Here is a 23,401-nt window from a genome sequence, read left to right as displayed (position 1 = left end):
CCTCTGCGAGAAGCGGCTGGCGTCCTTGAAACCCGCTGCTGCTTCTTATATAAAATACTTGACTTTCATACACAAAAGATGTCAAAGATAGTTTAAAAAGACTTAAAGGACACATATGATGCATTATTTGTATTGTTATCGGCTGTCAAACTTGATTTACTGTGGCATTTTAGATCTTGAAATAATGAATGTATTGAAAACCACGCAAGATCCTATACTTGTGAGGCGTTCCATCATCAATATCCGGTGTTTGCACTCCATCTACTGGCAGCAGATGGAATTGCGATGGGGAAATATACTAATCCCTCCTAAAAACAGCACAGATCTCGACACATGGGAGCGCTTGACACAGACCTGAGTCCTTGACAGTGCTGATGAGGATGTCCAGCGTCCCGTCGGCGTGGACATTGGCGCGGGACGAGTTGGACATGAGGCGACCGTCGGGGGCGATCCAGTGAATCACGGGGTCGGGGTCACCTCGGGCCTTACAGCGCAAGGTCACGCTCTGGCCCTCCAAAGCTCGCAGCTCCTGAGAGAGACAGAGGGTTAAGCTCAGAGAGAAACGGACCAGAACCGAGAGAGAGCAGGACCTCGCTCGAGACCTCGGGCCAGGATCTCAGTCAGGAGAACCAAGATAGAGGATGGTTCATGTTAAAAGTGCAGTGGAAAAGTGCAGGTAACTATTTAACCACTCGATGTTTACAGTAGTTAATCATTTAGGTCATCATTTGGACAACTTACCCAACTTATCCAACTTATCCAACTTACCCATCTTTCCCAACTTACCCAACGTACCCAACACATCCAACACGTCCAACTTACCCAACTTACCCATCTTTCCCAACTTATCCAACTTATCCAACTTACCCATCTTTCCCAACTTATCCAACTTACCCATCTTTCCCAACTTACCCAACGTACCCAACACATCCAACACATCCAACTTACCCAACTTATCCAACATATCCACCTTCCCCAACTTACCCAACTTTTGTCTGATAATTAAACCTCAACTAAGACGTTTGAAGACACGTTATAACACATTTTTATTGGATTGACTATTGTTCGCTGGGTACTCTGTCGATATCGCCATATTAACCAGAAATGTTACACAGTATTGTCTCTTTTTAGCACTTCTGGTTTTGGTTGCGGTGAAGGCTACGGCTAATTTATGTTTATTTGTGAGAAAATGCCACTCACTAAATTGGTTTATAGATAATTTGCACTCGTAAACGGGCACCGAAAAAATAAATCACCAATGTCATGTTGAGTTTAGCATGAGCGTGCTACTGCGCTAATCAACAGAACAGAAAACGCTCTACAGTCCGAGTAATTATATTTATGCAAACGAAGGAATGTAAACGAGACGATATGAATGCGCTTGAAAGATTAGATCAGATAAAATCGTTTAGGGCGGATAAATTGCTCTTCTTAGGTTTTTAAAAATGCCCCAAATTGGTATCTGAAATGATTGTATATAATTTGGTCATTTGTTTCCCTTACAGGCGGTTTGAAGAGTCCAAAGTGTCTGTTATATTAGTGAAGTTGTAAGTGAGTGAAAATTGTCTGTTGGAGATGATAAAACCCAATATAGGCCAAGCATTTGTAAGGAAAAAGGTCGATGTTGATCAAATACTTTGTAACAAGATGGTGGGTTGTGTCGGCAAGAACAATGAAGCCGCATTCTATTGTTTATTACGAGTGAATTGTCTTGTACAGGTTTCCTTTGGACGCTTCCTCAAACGTGAACAAAAGCCGTCCTTTCTATACCTTTGTGTTCGACTCTGGGACCAGGAGCAAAGCAATCGATGTCCTGGATGATGTTTTTTAAACCGATCCGTTACAGCCTAGCCGCTTATTTGCAGCACGTGTCGCAGGAGCTTCATTCGGAATCAATGATATCTTTAATACAGTTTAGTTAAATGTTTCTGTGTTCTCTCTGTCTGTGTTTTTGACCCGTCTGTCAATCATTCGAACAATAGAAAAGAAGACGCAGCCTCACGATACGCAACTTCGAGCGGCAATTAAATCGAAATTGCAATGTTTTTAAGCGCCATAATTTCAAACACGAACGACAACTGTCCAATTCTGCATAAAAAACGCCAACTGCAGTGTAGACCTATGCAAAACACGCTCTGAAACACATGTGAGTCTTTTAGTGGTTTGTCAAGTCGTGGGTCTGTTTCAATCTCTCGGTTTGCGCTTGAATGTGAACTTTGAACAGAATATTATGACTAAACGATAAATCGCAATTCTTGTCAGAAAAGTCGCAATTAGACATGTTTTCCCTACTTTGTATAGTATTGGAAAAGCGTTTATCTATATAGTCTTGGCTGGACATGGAAGCACAATGGGCCAATAATCCAGCTAGAAACTCAAATTATCCTCAAACATGTCAACTACTGCTGTATGTATGTACGGTCGACTAATACTGTCCATAGAAAATAACCATAGTCGTATTTTGATCGTCATAAGACAATTATGACGATCAAAATACGACTATGGTTATTTTCTATGGTCAGTATTAGTAATTAGTCATTATCAGACTTTAAAACACACAAAAACATTGACATTACTAAGTCATAAGTTAAAAAAGGACTAATTATTTTGGATTTTCATCAATTTTCTCAATTTAGAAGCCTTCAATCACCATATTTTCATGTTTATTTGGCTGATAATGTATTTGAAAAACCTCAATGTGCAGTAATAATGATAATAATAATAATAATAATAATAATAATAATAATATACTATTGATGTCATCCGAAACCCATTATTGTACATTTTTAGTGAAGTCTGGTTGACTTTCGACGACTGCAGAGACACGTTTTCTCCAGCGCTGTTTTCTCCTCGTTGGATGGATAGTGTGAAAAACTGTTGCTAATCATTGGATAAAGTCATAGTTTGAGAACAAATGGAACAGATGGCGGCACGGACACACGGCCCATGAGAACACATTTGAAACGACGCTGCCGGGTATTTTTCAATTTTTTGTTTTAGCTTGAAACATTGTGTGTGGTGTGAAATGCAGCCAAGCGCTTTGGAGATATGTACACAAAGTGACTCTTTTGTCTGTGAAGCTTAACGGCACTGTGAATGTTCTACTGTTCTACGATTTACGGCAGCGTTGGCAAGCTGGGATTACGCACAGTACATACACATCCATCGTACCTCGACTGTGGCCAGTGGGTTTGGACGCAGCACATGTACCGAACAGTCCAACTCTACAGTCAAAACTAACCTTAGGCATATTCAAAAGGCACGTACTGTGTCATGTCCGCTGTAAACCGTGTGTCGTCTGTGTTATTCTAGGAAACAACTGACTGTCTGAAATAATACCAAGCTGAAATAATGAGTGTTTTTTACAAGTTATCTGTTTTTTATTATTTACTTCTGTACCTACTTTTGCAACACTGAAATGTCCCCATTGTGGGACAAATAAAGGCTTATCTTATCTTAAAAATAAAAGGTGATTTGCCTTTTTTTTCCTTTTTGTTGGTGGAAAAAAGGATCACCGCAATAACTGTATTATGAATAAATAAATAAAACCAACTAGAAACAAACTAAAAACTATTGTATGCAAATAAATTTATTGGGCAATGTTCCAGCACTGATAATATGAAATATAAAAGTATATTGTTGCTGTAGATAATCTGCGCAAACACATACAAAGAACCCTCTTTTTGTGTGTCGAAAATGCATAACCACTGTAAATCTCACTAACTCAATTATATCTCAAGATGTCTTTTTTACATTGTAATAAAGGTTTAATCTTTTTAATCTTAGCAGCTTACTTGTAAATGATATTTTTTGGATCAATCAACCAGTCAAACAATTATACTGTGCAATGGAGACATTTTTAACCAAAATGAAGGTTGAAATATGGTGATTGAAGGCTTAAATATAGATAATATTGATAAATAAATTGTATTATTGATGAATAATAATAAGTTATTACTTTACAATTTGATTAACTAATGCTGCTGTCGTTTGTATTTTTTTATGTGTTTATGGGTGCGATCTCACTGGTGCATGTTTGGCCCTGGTTTGATTCTGATGTAGACTTGTTTTGGTCTTGTTTTGGTCTTGTTTTAGTCTTGTTTTGGTCTTGGTTCAGCACTGGCCTTGTCCACATTTAGTTCCGGGTTTAGTCCTTGTTTAATCCAGTTTTAATGAGGTGTGATAGTGTGAACGCACTTAGGAGTCTGTATAGTCCAGATAACGATATTAAAACAAATTAAGAGAAGTTTGTTATCTTGAGTTCGGAGCAGGACCACACCCCTTCCTGCGGCTACACTATTTAAGAATCCGGGTCACACACATCAGCGTTCGTGACTTCGTGCCCCACCCTCCCACAGCCCTCATCGCCAGAAGCTCCAAAACGGCATCCATTTCTGTACATTCGTGTTTTCATGTGTCCCGTATGCTAATAAACACTTTGCATCGTAGCTGGGGTTGTGGTCCTTGCTAGTGACTCAATATACGGTTATGTTTTAGAGTTGATGAGTCACGATAAGTCGGTTAATCATCAAAACTAAAACCAAAACATGTATCAAGTCTGTGTAGTTGTAATTGTCAAGTGTACAAGTGATAAATTATCAATTATCAAACCTTCTCCTTATTATCAAAATGTAGTTGACATCTCATTTTAAGCACAGAAATAATGTAGATAATGTGCTGATTCAAAAGTCTTACCTGCGAGTGCCGGGTGATCAGAGGCTGCTCGCAGAGGAACTCTTCTTCCGAAACGGTCCAGAAATATCGTCCAGCCAAATGTTGAGGCGAGGCGCACGTTTCCAGATCGTCCTCCCTCCGCAGCCTCCTCAGCCACAGCAGCTCGCAGTTGCACCTCAGCGGATTCCCCCCGAAACTCAGCGCGAAAGAAGACGGCCCCATGATCCCTGACGTAGCCAGGACCCCGGCTCTTTGGAAAACCGGGTCCGGGGGTAGCTTTTGGAGCTTGTTGGACGTCACATCCAGCCTTTTCAGCTTCTGCAGTCCGGAAAACGTGCCTTCGGGGATGTAGCTCAGCATGTTGTGGTCCATGTTGAGCGTGTGGAGACTGGACATGCGTTGGATCGCCACCCACGGGATGCTTTCCAAGTTGTTGTAGGACATATCCAGCTCCTCTAAGGCGGTGAGATCGTTGAAGGCGCCGATCTGGATGTGCATGAGCTGATTGTTGTTCAAGATGAGGTGATGCAGCTTGGACATGCCGCTGAACGTGTCGTTGGTGATGCGCGTCAGCCGGTTGCTGTCCAAGTGCAGCGCTCGGAGGTTTTCGAGATCCTTGAACGCGTGCGGCACTATGGTCCCAATTGTGTTCCGGGACAGCGTCAGGTCCATCAGTTTGGTCATGTTGGCGAAGTCCTTCCGCTTGATGTTGGTGACAAAGTTGTCGCCCAGTCGCATCTCGACGGTGTGCCTGTCGATGTTCGGAGGGACGAACAGGAGGCCCTTTTTGTCGCATAGAGTGGCTAGGTTTGGGTTCAAAACTTGGCACACGCAGCGTTTGGGGCAGATCTGGACTTTGTGGGCCTTGGACGCCGCCATGCCCAGCACCATCAGGCAAACCAGTAACGATTCCATCTGGCTTCAGGCTCAGGTCGACACACCTGGAGACAGAGAAACAGGAACGGGAAGTCAATAGGTTGGATGAGAACTGGGATGCAATTACTTCTGATGTAGTGACAATACAATGTAATAATGTACCAAGCAGAAAAGTTTGTTAAATGAATAGGTTATGAACAATGCACGATGCTCCGAGGGTCGCGCTAACTCTAGGTCTTGTTTCTATAAATATGAAAGAAATAAGGTGAATTCACAATGTTAGTCAGAACATTGTAGTATTGACACTCATAGATCATTCAGATCAGATCTTGAATTGCAATACTGATATAAAAAGCATGTAAAAAAGTAACATGTTTATTGAATTAATAGAGAAAAGTTTATTACATTTAAGTACAGTTCTGCAATTGGGTAGATTTTTTTGTCAAATGTACTTTTTTCATTAGATTTATAAACACATACACTTAAAATCAAAGAGTCACTGAGTACAGTTCAAGTACCCCATTGTTCCTTGGCCACCATGTCCAATGTTTTTGTAACTAACAATAAACCATGATTACATTTGATTTGAACATGTTTATCTGGTATCTGGGGAAACAGAGAGGTGTTAATGACATTTAACATCAAATCCTTACGTGCGGGTAAAGCTTTCCTTCAGTTCTCTTCAGGGGAAACAATTATAACATGGTTAAACTAGGGTTAAACTATGACCGTTATACCAACAGCAAGTGGTGTTCAAAACGAGCAAGAGACCAATCAACCAGAAGCTCAGGCTAAGGATAAATGAACTGTGGTCAACTCATTGGCCCGTCACCTCTTCCACTGCATCAAGCTCCATCAGTGAAGCAGAGACACTGAGACAACCACAGCAGCAGTTCACTTTCATTAGACAAGAAGATCATGGAGCGTCTCATTGTGGGGACAGAAATCAGCATCAGCCACAACAAACTCATGAGAATCGGCAAAGGCGCTGCCAGACGCCTAGAAACAGAATATGGATCGTTGGCCGATCTCTCTGAGGCAGCTCGTTCCTCTGACGATGCGTATTTTGAAGCAGACGTGGTGAAATGTCTCAACGTCGAGCTCGAGGTCTTTCTAAACCGTCCAAAGTCAGCCTGCTCTGAGGAGGCCCTTCACCGCCTCTCGTTAGGCTCGTCATCTCAACCACTATGCGATTAAAATGCATAGAATACATATGATTCAAGCATGATTCACCCGCCTACTTGTGTTCACATGTGTGGGTTTTGACCTGCACTTGGTTTAGTTCTGGTTTAGTTCTTAATCTGTGTAACTCGTCCTTAGCTCTCACAAACCCTTTGGTAAACCATTAAGGCAAGGCAAGTTTATTTGTAGAGCACAATTCATACATGAGGCAATTCAAAGTGATTCACACAACAGGGAAAAGACGCATTGAAATAACAAAGACATGACAAAAATCACAGAACAGTTTAAGACATAAAAAAGAAGAGTGCAAAGAAAAGAATTCCAATCATATTGTGCATATGATTGGAATTATTTTCTTGCGCGATGATTTCAGTCTGAGTTCAGCTGGAGAAAGTTGTTTTGCATCCACACACTGATCTGTTGGATGCAGTGACAGAGTGAATCCACTGGTCCATATTCACCTGCCGACAGTGAAACATAGATCTGACTCGTCTGTATCATTGTGATAGGACACATTTTCGCTGCGTATCAGCTGACCTAACAGCAGCATGTAGAGGTTGAACAGAAAGGGACCCAGGACTGACCCTTGGGGCACCCCACAGGTCAGGGGCATGTGGTCTGAGACACAAAGTACTTCCTGTCTTCCAGAGAGGACCTTAACCAGTTTAGGGCAGTGCCAGTGATGCCCACCCAGTCCTCTAGTCTCTGTAAGAGATGAATATGAATCACATGGATTCATATTTGGGCACTTGCACAGCTTTAAAACAGCTTTTTCCAGACGGCAAAGTGAAACTGGGGTGGCCCTCCGAAATGCCGCCAATCAGAGCCCTGCTTTCACCTTATAGCGAAATAAAATACTTGCACACAGCATGCAGCAGTCTCATTTTGGCCACAAAGTGCTACTTTCTCGAGATCCTCTTTGGCCCTGTCTCAATATCGACGAGTCGCTGAAGTGTGTCCAGCCACAACACTGTGCAAACGTTAAGCCTGTTCTCATTTGTTTGTGGCCAATTCAGCAAATGATCCAAAACTAAACTGAGCTGTGATTAATTTAACTGCAGTTTAACAACGCACTGACTCCGTTTTACACCGCTCTGCTCACGGTCTGAAGTGCCGATTGTGTCCCATTTCTCACGCTCACCCCTCTGCACCCTTGTGCACTAACACTCTTTGTGCACTCTCAGAAAATGCACCCTTCAGTCGAGTGCGAGTATTATTTAAGTGCCCTTTATTCTTCCCTCAGTTAATTGGATTAGGAGGACACAAGTTTATTGGTTTATCTTGTACTAAACGCATCAGGTAAAATTGTCAATTTGATAGTACCTGACTTTAATTTTCCATACAATCAAAGTAAAAGCAGTATTTGTGTGAGAACACCAATGACAGGAACCGTGAGGAAGCATCTGCCTGGCACAGAGAGAACAACTGCACGTGACTGTGTTTTCTCTCACAAATGGCCCTTTAAGGCATTTGGCGTCGCCGTCACTCCTCGCTTAACGATGCACGAGGAGTTTTGAAGTGAAACAGTCAAATCGAGTTAGTCACTAAGGAAAATGTGTAAATTCTCTTATCGAATAAAGCGTAGCAGCTTGATCACCCGTGGCGGCAAATCCCCTTCTGCAGCGGCACCGGGCGCCGCTCCCTGCAAAGTGAAGGCGGATTCCTCTCTTTTAAAATACTATCTGCCAACAAACACTCCAGACTATGTACTTTAGCTGCAGTCTGAGCACACAATGAACACTGAGAGCGCAGTTAGAGACACAACCACCACTTCTCCTCGTATTTAAAGAGCCATATGACAGTCTCTGTCATATATACATGTCGGTCTCTAGCATTACTTTGAATTATCCACTTACACGTCGTAGATACAACGTACCCAATTTACCCAACTAACCCTACAACGTACCCAATTTACCCAACGTATCAAACTTATCCAACGTACCCAATTAACCCAAAGTATCCAACTTACCCAACTTAACCAATTTACCCAACTTACCCAACGTACCCAATTTACCCAACATATCCAACTTGACCAATTTACCCAATGTATCCAACTTAACCAATTTACCCAATGTATCCAATTTACTCAAATTACCCAATTTACCCAATGTATCCAACTTACTCAACTTAACCAATTTACCCAACAAACCCAAATTATCCAATTTACCCAACTTACCCAACATATCCAACTTACCCAACATACCCAACTTACCCAATCTACCCAACGTATCCAACTTACCCAACGTATCCAACTTACCCAAATTACCCAACTTACCCAACATATCCAACTTACCCAACGTACCCAATTTACCCAACTTACCCAATTTACTCAACGTATCCAACTTACCCATCAACAATATTATGAGAAATAAGGGCTGCAATCAACTGATCTTAACTATAATTGGCAATAAATGAAATCTTATTTATAGAGTCATATTTTGATGAATATAACCGGACTGAACTCTTATAAGGGTTGTTTTTGATGGCAATATGAAGTCAAAATGTCAATAATACACTACACAAGCTTTCAGTCACCACATTTCAACCTCTTTTCAGTGAACGTATTTGAAAAGTCTCAGTGTACAATCGAAATGAACGTTTGACTCGTTACTTGAGGCTCTAAAGAAAACGCACATGTCGTGGGCTGAACATTCTATTGTTTCTCGTGGACAGACATTTGTTTTTACCTTGACAGTTTCGGCCGCCGGTATCAGAAGACCGCATGAGCCTAATCAGGTTATTAAAACGGCAATTATCTAAGACAATTCCTTCACAAAACAAGAAAATCCTCCGTATAAAACAAGCTAACGTTGAAGTTCAGATTCCACAAACGGCATTAACTGCGATCATGTTTAGTTCGGCCTCATCCAGAGGGACAGAATCTGGTTTCGGTCTTGACAAAGTCCTGAATCCCTCCGGTCTCAGTCTGCTCCTGGCCTCCATAACAACACCACGACCATCCATTGATTTTCTCTTTGCCGCTGCTCTTCCTCGCGACCCAGCTGAGATGAAGGGATGAGCAGGGGATACTGAACAAATCCAGATGACACCTCGCGAGGCATAAAATGTGCCATAAAACGACAGAAAAAGCGGTGATTTATCAGCACAAAGCGACATTAGCTGTGACTGAGCTGTGTAGAAGTTCTTGGAGGTGTGAGGAAGAATCAAGCAGATTTCAGTGTAGTACGTGTTATGTACATTGACTCTGGGATTCTTGCAGTGGATAATCATCGATGTGTCCCTGGGCAAGACGCTTCTGGTCTGGCAAGGTATTGTTTTTATCGTGGCCTAACTTGGGTATTTAGAATATTTTTGAGTTCTCTATGGTACTGCCCAGATGTTTTTTTTTTTTTTTTAAACATTATTTGATGTTATTTGATGTTATTTGATGTTATTTGATGTTATTTGATGTTATTTGATGTTATTTATTTTATTTATTTTATTTATTTTATTTATTTTATTTATTTTATTTATTTTATTTATTTTATTTATTTTATTTATTTTATTTTATTTATTTTATCTATTTATTTATTTATTTATTTATTTTGTTTTAATTCATTTTATTTATTTTAATTTATTTTATTTATTAATCTATTTTATTTATCTATCAGTTTGTTTTATGTATGTTTTTGTCGTTTTATGTTTTTAAAGTAATTGTTACCATCTGAGGCCTTCTGACCTCAAATTTTTTCGAATAATCGTATAATAGTAGCTGTGGGCGGAGATAGGGGGTAGGTGACGCGACACAGGAGCACTCAAATATGACTCCCACAAGGGAAAGTGTTAGTAAAGTATTACACTTCACACGAGTAGTCAAATGAATGAGCATGTTTAGCTAAAATAGAAGAAGATAGTAAAAAACACAGTTAAATAAGTATTATTTACAGAGCTAGTGTTGTTGTTGTTGTTATTGTTGTTTTATGGCGGTTGGCATCCAATTGTTGCATTACCGCCAGACTTTATTCCTCAGACTTTTCGTAGTCCTCAGACTGTCGTAGTCCGTAAAAGCAGAGCTAGTGTTAATTGGCTTTAAGAGGAAGGGGTCTGAACACTCTTTTCTTATTATCTCACATAGTCTAATGAAAAGATCCACACTTTCATAATGTTCCAAGAAAACATCACCTTTAAAGCCGAATGGAGCGTTTCCAGTGGTGGAATAAAAGTCGTTAGAAATGTACTTTTTCTCTCTAACGAGGCGAGCTCTTTGATGTGCCGCATTCTAAATACACTCAACTTCAACTAAATCTGTAGCAACAACTCGCCGCTCATTCAAACGACCGCGGCTTTTCCCTGCGCGCCGAAACACGGAACGGAGCTGAATCGTGAAACGTTCTCGCGGTAATTTATGTCATCTATCAGATTAAGTGTGTCAAACGGACGACAGACAGGAGTTAAACAAAAAAGGATAGACCCAACGTTGCTCTTGTGGCCGCGTTGTCATCGTGATCATTCCGGTCGCAATATTGTGGCGGAACCGAGCCAACCGTAAAAAGGGAAGTGCTTCTTAATTTGACTTTCCTTTCACAAAGTTTGATTTCATTCATCAACTGGTCACGCATAATTTAACACTAAAGGGATGATTTGTGGCGTTATGGAGTTGGGAAATGGTAAATATACAAACTGCACATAACCAAATATGTCCATCGAATCCAACATTTTACATCATTTATACAGATTTTTTCAGGATGGACTGAAAAACTATTTGAATCTTGTCTTTAGACCTTTTCAACCCCCTTGTATTTTATCATTGTTGAGGCTGTAATTCACAAAACGTATTTAAAATGATTTGTTACAGAACTTTCAATACTTAAGTGCTTTCTACAGCGAATACTTCAGTACTTTAACTTGAGTAATAATTAGACTGAGCTACTTTTACTTGTATTGGAGTAATATTTGACCAGGTGTAGCTTTACTTTTAAGTACTGCTATTGGGTAATATTTATTTAGTATCTGTTGCATGAAAATCTCAACGTTACAGATACATTTACTATTTAAAATGAGTATCACATGTTTGGAAGCTCGCTCGGGTCGTATTAGCTATAACTAAATACCTCTGAAACTTTATAAAACCACTAAGGATTTGTAAGTTTGAAAGATGTTTTTTTGAGAGGAAAATGCCCACACATTACCGTATTTTCCACACTATAAGGCGCACTTAAACGCCTCTAATTTTCTCAATAAACAACAGTGCGCCTTATAATCCAGTGCGCCTTATAGTGCTGAAAATACGGTACTGGTTAGCCTCCGCCGCGCTTTTAAACTCTTGATAACCACAGCGGGCTTCAGAGTGGGTGGGACTGTCGCTCTCGATCCACGAGGCGGGGCTGGATCCACGGGGCGGGGCTAGATCCACAGGGCGGGGCTGGATTCATGGGGCGGGGCAGGATCCACGGGACGGGGCAGGATCCACAAGGCGGGGCTGGATCCACGGGGCGGGGCAGGATCCACAAGGCGGGGCTGGATCCACGGGGCGGGGCAGGATCCACGGGGCGGGGCTGGATTCACGGGGCGGGGCAGGATCCACGGGGCGGGGCAGGATCCACAAGGCGGGGCTGGATCCACGGGGCGGGGCAGGATCCACGAGGCAGGGCATACATTTACGGCGGGTGTAGAAATACTGCGAGTCGGCGGGGCGCAGGTCGGTTCAATATTACACCTTAATGCCAAAGGAAGTCTACGAATTCTGTTCAATACAAATGTTTCTGATTCTGATTAAATGACCATCAGAGGGAACTCAAAGTTTTTTTTTACCAAAACGAAAGCAGAAGCTTGAATAGTACATATTCTACTTGTATACAGTGATCCCTCGCTATATCGCGGTTCACTTTTCGCGGTCTCGCTGCTTTGCGGATTTGCATCATGCATTGTGTTCTGCATTCTGATTGGCTAAACAGTCTCTCCGCGTCTTCTCTACCTGTGTCAATAACGTTATGGATTAATATGTACACGTACGTAAAACCGCTTGCCAAATTGAAGTTTGCGAGGCCGGTGAGAGCGGCGCGCGTAAGCTTCAATGTTTTATGGAGTATTTCATTGTATAATAACTGTAAAAAAATAAAGGTTTCTACTTCGCGGATTTCGCCTATTGCGGGTTCGTTTTGGAACGTAACCCCCGCGATAAACGAGGGTTCACTGTACTGAAAACTAGATTGAGCTCAATTTAATCTCACTGGTCATTAGTACATGCTGTCCCATTCAAATAAATACAATACTAGATTGTGGAAAGGAGCTTGTTTTTCATCTTGTTCCAGTGATGGATAAACTTTAAAGGTTCCTGTCTGAGTCACACTCTCCTAATTTGGCCTCTTGACAGGACTCTCATGGAAAAGAGGGTTTTCATCTCAATGGGCCTTTCCTGTTTATGTAAAGGTTAAATACAAAAAAAATAATTTAAAAATATGTTTGTTCTGGATAGCTTCATTAAAATTTAGAGAGGTTTGTTGTTGTTTTTTGTATAAATCCTTTTTGGTGCTATTTCACTGACATTCCTCATAATTTATTCCTTTAATTTTATCCCATTTTAGTTTAAACTTCAGCTGAATCTTCTCATGTCAGTGTCCTCGATTTTAACGCTCTGGCCTTTTCACAATAAAACTCTTTCAGTAACCACAACACGGACATTCTCTTATTTTGAAAGCGCCTCATGAAGAAGTGTTTGACCGCTGTACCGCGACCACGTGCCACTCAACTTGCCACATTTAGTCCAGTCTCTTTTTAAAACGACCATCTTCCACTGCGGCGCTGTGCTCTCTACTGCCCCCAGTGGTCAGCTCGTGCACAGCTCCAATGAGACGCACGGAACGGAACGACGGACTGATGGACGTGTGCCTCCAGTGACCGGTCCAGACAGTGCCAAGGGGAGATCTGCGTCTGCCCGAGCTGCCCGTCCATCGGCACCTCTCGGTGGTCCGTGCGCGTCTCTTCTTGAAGCCGTCGAAGGTAAAGCGTGTGGCAGGCGTGTTGGAGCTATAACGGCTTCGGAGCGGCCCGTTATAGCTCAGGGAGGAACGATGCGGTGTACGGGCGCGCGGCGGGGGTGACATTTCCGTGAATAGTGCTGATCACGCAGAAATAAATCAATGTCTACTCTGCCCCGGTTCCACAAAGGACGACAGGCGCTGGAGACGGCGTTTCATCTGGAGACGTTTTTTTTAGGCACAATGAGGAACATGTAATTCAGAGTTTTATTTTTGTGTTTGTGTGTTCTTTTTTTATTTTATTTTTTATTTTAGATGTTTATTTTCTGTATTTGTGTCATTTTTCTTTAATTGTTTCCACAGTATGGCGTTAAATGGGGTTGAAACAGGTTATTTGATGAATCGCAAGTAATCTGCTTTTTAAATAATCATCAACAATCATAACGGACGGACGCGGCGTGGAAAAAATAGCCGCCGGACTCAATTTGAAAACTGACAAATTCAATAAACAACGGACAAAATGGGACTCTTATTTTTTGCCATTTATGCCATAGTATGCGTTAACCCCTCTTTCCTTTATTTTTAGTTCTTCTATGGTACTGCCTAGCTCTGTTTTTTAAATATATTTTTTTATAATTTTTACTTTTTTTCTATTTTTCTCTCTCTATTTGCATATTTCAGCTTGTTTTGTGTATGATTTTGTTGTTTATGTTTTAAAAACGTAGGTTTTTGTTGTTTTATGTTAAATAAAATGCATGTTTTAATTAAAAAAAAATTACTAATGGAATAATCATGATCTGGACGATGCACAGACTCGGAAACGTGCCGAGGGAAGAGGTTTTATGGAGTACTTAAAAAAATAATCATTAGCTGCGGCCTTAGTATTTAACCATGTGACTCATTGGAGCCACCAGGCCATGTTACAGGTCAGATCTGTGGAGAAACAAACATGCATGTTTGCATGCATCCGTGTTTGCATGAGTTTCTAAAAGTACCGTCGGCAATAAAACGTCTGTAATGAAATAAAAGGGAGATGGATATGTGTTGTGTCATACGGGGGAACATTTCAACAACATCGTCATGGACACAAGCAGAAGAAAAGGTTACAAAGTGCACCTTTAATCCACTAATGAAACGTTCATATACGAATGTCATGTAACGCATTACCTTTATTTACAGCCACAGGATCAGCCGCAAACACGTGAAACACGAAGCTCATTTTAATTAATCACCCGATCACTAACCCCTAATTAACAGGTACTAAGCCTGAATCATTAAACAATTTGTTGATTATGAAATTAATGTTTGATCATGCTTTATTCAAGAGCCTGTACCTGATATTTTGCATGTTATAAAGTAAAAACCACAGTGGAAATGGTAAAAGCTTCTCTCACAAACACTTGAAACTCATCACAGTAAATATTTAAGATGTTCAGAACGCATGAGGAACACATGAGGAACACATGAGGAACACGTGAGGAACACGTGAGGAACACGTGAGGAACACACGAGGAACACACGAGGAACACACGAGGAACACACGAGGAACACATGAGGAACACATGAGGAACACACGAGGAACACATGAGGAACACACACGAGGAACACATGAGGAACACAAGAGGAACACATGTGGAACACACACGAGGAACACACGAGGAACACATGAGGAACACACACGAGGAACACATGAGGAACACATGAGGAACACATGAGGAACACAAGAGGAACACATGTGGAACACACACGAGGAACACATGAGGAACACATGAGGAACACATGTGGAACACATGTGGAACACACGAGGAACACATGAGGAACACACGAGGAACACACGAGGAACACACGAGGAACACGTGAGGAACACGTGAGGAACACACGAGGAACACACGAGGAACACACGAGGAACACATGAGGAACACATGAGGAACACGTGAGGAACACGTGAGGAACACGTGAGGAACACGTGAGGAACACGTGAGGAACACGTGAGGAACACGCGAGGAACACACGAGGAACACACGAGGAACACATGAGGAACACACGAGGAACACACGAGGGACACACGAGGAACACACGAGGAACACGTGAGGAACACGTGAGGAACACGTGAGGAACACACGAGGAACACACGAGGAACACACGAGGAACACACGAGGAACACATGAGGAACACACGAGGAACACACACGAGGAACACATGAGGAACACAAGAGGAACACATGTGGAACACATGAGGAACACACGAGGAACACACGAGGAACACACGAGGAACACACGAGGAACACATGAGGAACACATGAGCAATACATGAGGAACACATGTGGAACACACGAGGAACACATGAGGAACACATGAGGAACACACACGAGGAACACACGAGGAACACGTGAGGAACACGTGAGGAACACGTGAGGAACACATGAGGAACATATGAGGAACACATGTGGAACACATCAGGAACACATGAGCAACACATGAGGAACACATGAGGAACACGTGTGGAACACACGAGGAACATATGAGGAACACATGTGGAACACACGAGGAACACATGAGGAACACACGAGGAACACACACGAAGAACACACGAGGAACACACAAGGAACACACACGAGGAACACATGAGGATGAGGAACACATGTGGAACACATGAGGAACACACAAGGAACACATGAGGAACACATGAGGAACACATGAGGATGAGGAACACATGTGGAACACATGAGGAACACACGAGGAACACATGTGGAACATTTGAGGAACACACGAGGAACACATGAGGAACACACGAGGAACACATGAGGAACACATGAGGAACACACGAGGAACACATGAGGAACACATGTGGAACACACGAGGAACACATGTGGAACATTTGAGGAATACACGAGGAACACATGAGGAACACACGAGGAACACACGAGGAACACATGAGGAACACAAGAGGAACACATGTGGAACATATGAGGAACACACGAGGAACACATGAGGAACACATGAGGAACATATGAGGATGAGGAACACATGAGGATGAGGAACACATATGGAACACATGAGGAACACATGTGGAAGACACGAGGAAGACACGAGGAAGACACGAGGAACACACGAGGAACACATGTGGAACACACGAGGAACACACGAGGAACACGTGAGGAACACACGAGGAACACATGAGGAACACACGAGGAACACACGAGGAACACACGAGGAACACATGTGGAACACACGAGGAACACACGAGGAACACGTGAGGAACACACACGAGGAACACACGAGGAACACATGTGGAACACACGAGGAACACGTGAGGAACACACGAGGAACACACGAGGAACACACACGAGGAACACACGAGGAACACATGTGGAACACATGAGGAACACACGAGGAACACATGAGGAACACACATGAGGAACACACGAGGAACACGTGAGGAACACACGAGGAACACACGAGGAACACACGAGGAACACACACGAGGAACACACGAGGAACACATGTGGAACACATGAGGAACACACAAGGAACACATGAGGAACACATGAGGAACACATGAGGATGAGGAACACATGTGGAACACATGAGGAACACACGAGGAACACATGTGGAACATTTGAGGAACACACGAGGAACACATGAGGAACACACGAGGAACACATGAGGAACACATGTGGAACACACGAGGAACACATGTGGAACATATGAGGAACACATGAGGAACACATGTGGAACACACGAGGAACACATGTGGAACACACGAGGAACACATGTGGAACATTTGAGGAATACACGAGGAACACATGAGGAACACACGAGGAACACACGAGGAACACATGAGGAACACAAGAGGAACACATGTGGAACACACGAGGAACACATGTGGAACACACGAGGAACACGTGAGGAACACACGAGGAACACACACGAGGAACACACGAGGAACACATGTGGAACACACGAGGAACACGTGAGGAACACACGAGGAACACACGAGGAACACACGAGGAACACACACGAGGAACACACGAGGAACACATGTGGAACACATGAGGAACACACGAGGAACACACACGAGGAACACACGTGGAACACATGAGGAACACACGAGGAACACACGAGGAACACACGAGGAACACACGAGGAACACATGTGGAACACATGAGGAACACACGAGGAACACACGAGGAACACACACGAGGAACACACGAGGAACACACGAGGAACACATGTGGAACACACGTGGACGACTGTAACGAGTTCTCGTTTGAAGACAGTAAAAAACATCACATTTGAGGCTAATTAAGATGTAGTTATTACAAAGTGGAACGACCCGGCCCCAGAAAAACATGAAAATGTGTCTCTTTCAATGGAGCAGAAACATGTCAGAGCAGAAGGTGATCACACTGTAGCTCCACCAGGATCTCCACCAGGATCTCCACCAGGATCTCCACCAGGATCTCCACCAGGATCTCAGTCAGGATCTCAGACAAGATCTATGTCAGGATCTCGGTCATAATCTCGGTCAGATCTCGGCCATGATCTCATTCAGGATCTCATTCAGGATCTCAGTCATGATCTCAGTCATGATCTCAGTCAGTATCTCGGTCAGGATCTCAGTCATGATCTCAGTCATGATCTCAGTCATGATCTCAGTCATGATCTCAGTCAGTATCTCGGTCAGGATCTCAGTCATGATCTCAGTCATGATCTCAGTCATGATCTCTGTCATGATCTCGGTCATGATCTCAGTCAGGATCTCAGTCAGGATCTCTGTCAGGATCTCGGTCATGATCTCAGTCAGGATCTCAGTCAGGATCTCAGTCAGGATCTCAGTCATGATCTCAGTCAGGATCTCGGTCATGATCTCAGTCAGGATCTCAGTCAAGATCTCTGTCAGGATCTCGGTCATGATCTCAGTCATGATCTCAGTCAGGATCTCAGTCAGGATCTCTGTCAGGATCTCTGTCATGATCTTTGTCATGATCTCTGTCATGATCTCGACCATGATCTCAGTCAGGATGTCAGTCATGATCTTGGTCAGGCTCTCAGTCATGATCTCAGTCAGGATCTCGGTCAGGATCTCGGTCAGGATCTCGGTCATGATCCCAGTCCGGATCTCAGTCAGGATCTCAGTCCGGATCTCAGTCAGGATCTCAGTCATGATCTCAGTCAGGATCTCAGTCCGGATCTCGGTCTGGACCATAGCTGGAGGACTAGCTCATGTTTTAACATGACAGCAGACTTGAGTAATGGCAGGACTCTTCATTGCGCTGGATATTGCTAATCTTCTTTGTATGTCCTTTGTGACAAATTAATTTTCAGCCTGAATGGATTTCTGTGAATTAATCTTGTTCGAGTCGAGCTGGAGTGATTGAATAAAAAATCTTGACAGAAAATAACATAATCCTTTCAAGCATAACTGCGGTTGGATATTATTTCCTTCAAGTGACTCCATTGAAGCTTTTGTAGTGCAAGGCCACGGGAGCTGTTTCCATGACGATGTTAAAGGGGACAGGTAAATATCCATTAAAGGAGACACGCTACGCTAAATGAACTTTGAAGAGCTTCGAGCCATGTTATACTTGTGTTCTCTTCTCTTTTACTCACTCGATGTTGTTTTCAGGATAATTCTCGCACGCTCGAGTGGGATTCATGCTCGTGCGATCACGGCACCACTTTGTTCTCAGGTTCTTTTTCTTTATTCTCTCTTTAACGGTGAAAAGCATTGGGATTTGGCAGCGTGACACCAATGGAAATAACCCACTGTGCTCTACTGTGAACTGTACCGCTCCTGTACTGAGTTCTCTTTTCTTTTTCTGTTTTGGATCGTAGACTTTTAGGGGCCTATGACAGGTTTTTATGATTTTAAAATTTTGACTTTATTTGTTGCACAGATGCATTTCAGTTTCACACCAATCGAGCAGGTATATGTGGAGAAAACGTTGAAAAAGCTGTAGAAAATGACAGGAAGTGACATCACACCAGGGACACTCATTCCAATCAAAGTTTATGCAGAATTTACACGAAGAAACAGCTTTTTTTAACATTAATTCAACAAAATGAAGTTGTTCTCATATTTTTTCCACCCTCGCTGTGTGAAGGAGACATTTCACAGGTCTTTCCTTCTGCTGCTGTCAGACTCTACAACAAACACTGTCATACCCATGTGCAATACTGACTTAGTCATGAGCAATACTGACTTAACCATGTGCAATACTGTCATACCCATGTGCAATACTGACTTAATCATGAGCAATACTGACTTAACCATGTACAATACTGTCATACCCATGTGCAATACTGACTTAATCATGAGCAATACTGACTTAACCATGTGCAATACTGTCATACCCATGTGCAATACTGACTTAATCATGAGCAATACTGTCATACTCATGTGCAATACTGTCATACCCATGTGCAATACTGACTTAATCATGTACAATACTGTCATACCCATGTGCAATACTGTCATACCCATGTGCAATACTGACTTAATCATGTGCAATACTGTCATACCCATGTGCAATACTGTCATACCCATGTGCAATACTGACTTAATCATGTGCAATAATGTCATACCCATGTGCAATACTGTCATACCCATGTGCAATACTGACTTAACCATGTGCAATACTGTCATACCCATGTGCAATACTGACTTAACCATGTTCAATACTGTCATACCCATGTGCAATACTGACTTAATCATGAGCAATACTGTCATACTCATGTGCAATACTGTCATACCCATGTGCAATACTGACTTAATCATGTGCAATACTGTCATACCCATGTGCAATATTGACATACCCATGTGCAATACTGACTTAATCATGTGCAATACTGTCATACCCATGTGCAATACTGTCATACCATGTGCAATACTGACTTAATCATGTGCAATACTGTCATACCCATGAGCAATACTGTCATACCCATGTGCAATACTGACTTAATCATGTGCAATACTGTCATACCCATGTGCAATACTGACTTAATCATGTGCAATACTGTCATACCCATGTGCAATACTGACTTAACCATGTGCAATACTGTCATACCCATGTGCAATACTTACTTAATCATGTGCAATACTGTCATACCCATGTGCAATACTGACTTAACCATGTGCAATACTGTCATACCCATGTGCAATACTGACTTTAACCATGTGCAATACTGACATACCCATGTGCAATACTGACTTAACCATGTGCAATACTGACTTAATCATGTGCAATACTGTCATACCCATGTGCAATACTGACTTAACCATGTGCAATACTGTCATACCCATGTGCAATAATAATTTAACCATGCGCAATACTGTCATACCCATGTGCAATACTGACTTAACCATGTGCAATACTGTCATACCCATGTGCAATATTGGCTTAACCATGTGCAATACTGTCATACCCATGTGCAATACTGACTTTAACCATGTGCAAAACTGACATATCCATGTGCAATACTGACATACCCATGTGCAATACAGACTTAATCATGTGCAATACTGTCATACCCATGTGCAATACTGACTTAACCATGTGCAATACTGACTTAATCATGTGCAATACTGACTTAACCATGTGCAATACTGTCATACCCATGTGCAATACTTTCATATTTATGTGTAATACTCTGACATAATGTCAATCATATTGGTGCAATATTCTCTGTCCATATAACTGCTATAAATAAGAGTGTTACTTTTGTTGCTATCTTTATTTTATTTTTACTTTTTTATTAAGAATATAAGAGTTTTTTTATCAGAGCTTTTTATAAGCGCTTTTCTATTAGGAATATTTTTTAAAGCTTCCTATAAGTTATCTGTTCTTTTACTTCTGTACCTACTTATGTTACAACACTGGAATTTCCCCATTGTGTGGACAAATAAAGGCTTATCTTATCTTAAAAAGTAAATAAGTTATTGTCAAAAGCATATTATGTTATTGTTAAAAGTATATATATATATATATATAAATATATATATATATATATATATATATATATATATATATATATATATATATATATATATATATATATATATATATATATATATATATATATATATATATATATATAAATAAATAAATACATATTAGTTGAACCTCCTCAAGATAGATATATTTCATTCACAGAGGATGTTCCCTCTTTACAGTGTTGGCTGAAACTCTAAATCTAATGAAACGTCACAATTAATATGTATAATTTGAGTCATTTCCACTGTAGGTCTGAATGTTGCAGCTTGAATCTCAGTGTGGAACATGACTTTATAGATTTGCTTTGGCTGTTGTTTTCCACCTGAAGTGTTTGTGTTGTTTTTTCCTCAGAACAAAAGTGCGTCTCGAAGGCGCTGCTCCTGGAAGTGCAATGAGCCGGAGAAGCCACTTCCACACGGCGACGGCTCAAGACCATCGATCGCTCTCGCAGCAGAGCTTTATACTTTAGTCATTACTTTTTCTTCACTGATAAAAATCAGCCAAGGAAAAGCAAGGCTAATCCTACATCGCAAAAGGTGCACTGTGTCACTCTTCACACAGGTCTGCTCTGCCTGGAACGTTTACACAGCATGGCATTAAACTGGTTACAGGTCAGATCTGTGGAGAGGCGACTTGGCTCAGAGTAAACAAGCACATTTTAAGGGTTTTTGGTTTGTATAAAACAGCTGTAATGGCATAAATCATTAAGATGAATGGTGTACTGAAGCAAAAGCATCTCCATGGAGACAAACAGGCAGTGGTGGTGGTTTGGGTGTGCGACGTTGTCACGCCTCCGTTGTCACGCCTCCGTTGTCACGCCTCCGTTGTCACGCCTCCGTTGTCACGCCTCCGTTGTCACGCTTCAACAGCCCCGTCATGCAGCTCTTTCCTCTGTATTTAGTGTGTAGAGCGCCCCCTGGCTTCATGTGGGTGCACTGACTATAGCATAAAGCCTATATTATGTCCCAGCTCCTCTTCAACGGGCTACACGAGGCGGGGCCGCCTCGTGTAGCCCGTCAGGCAGACACGATGCGGGGCCGACACGAGGCGGGGCCGACACGAGGCGGGGCCGACACGAGGCGGGGCCGACACGAGGCGGGGCCGACACGAGGCAGGGCCGACATTAGGCAGGGCTGTTTGTTTGTCACAAACTTTATATTATAATCTTTTAAAGAGAGAGTGTAAAGTGTGTAAAGTTTCTTTTCTGAACTTTTGTGGGTCATTTTTCTGTCAAACCTCAACCACGACATTGTACGACGTTTCATTCAAATTTCAGTTAGAAAACATCTTACTTTTAATGGCGGTTAGTATTAAATCAAAACCCCCGCTAACTCACGGAAGTCAGAATTGGCTCCAATATGGCGGCCCTCGTTGCGGCCCAAAAACACAATCATTATATGGTGGTCCTCGATATCGACACTGGGTTAGGGTCAGGGTCAGGGTCAGGGTCAGGGTTAGGATTAGGATTAGGGACAAGAGAGCGTATTTGGACCCAAGAGAGAAAATTATTGCCTGAGCTGTATCAGCGGGACCGGTCTTGGTCGCCCCCATGTCGTCGCCGCCATATTGGAATTCGGGGGTTGATTTTAAACCCAACCGTTAGAAGCCAACTGAAAAGGAGCATTTACCGCCACCTACTGTAGATGAACGTGTTTTACGCTATATCGTAAAAAAAGAAAAAGAAAGAAAAAAAGAGAAAAAAAACTTTAGCAGAATATTCAAAATTTGGAATATTCAACATTTTTAGAATAAAATC

At 42.1% G+C, this 23,401-nt stretch overlaps 1 protein-coding gene across 1 annotated transcript in view; it reads right to left on the bottom strand.

The window, feature by feature from the left end:
* Positions 1–23,401, bottom strand: part of lrfn5b (leucine rich repeat and fibronectin type III domain containing 5b) — a 62,530-nt gene that overhangs the window by 12,142 nt on the left and 26,987 nt on the right. The window contains exons 2-3 of the mRNA XM_072440069.1: positions 4,696–5,615; positions 355–529 (exon numbers count right to left, since the gene is read on the bottom strand). Coding sequence (XP_072296170.1) covers positions 355–529; positions 4,696–5,589 — 1,069 coding nt within the window. The 5' untranslated portion in view covers positions 5,590–5,615. The remainder of the gene's footprint in view (positions 1–354; positions 530–4,695; positions 5,616–23,401) is intronic.

This window comes from Eucyclogobius newberryi, unplaced genomic scaffold (assembly GCF_026437365.1).
Source record: "Eucyclogobius newberryi isolate DKJ021-1_F unplaced genomic scaffold, fEucNew1.0.hap1 SCAF_1, whole genome shotgun sequence".
Classification (NCBI taxonomy): domain Eukaryota; kingdom Metazoa; phylum Chordata; class Actinopteri; order Gobiiformes; family Gobiidae; genus Eucyclogobius; species Eucyclogobius newberryi.
This window is presented reverse-complemented; position numbering and strand designations above follow the sequence as displayed.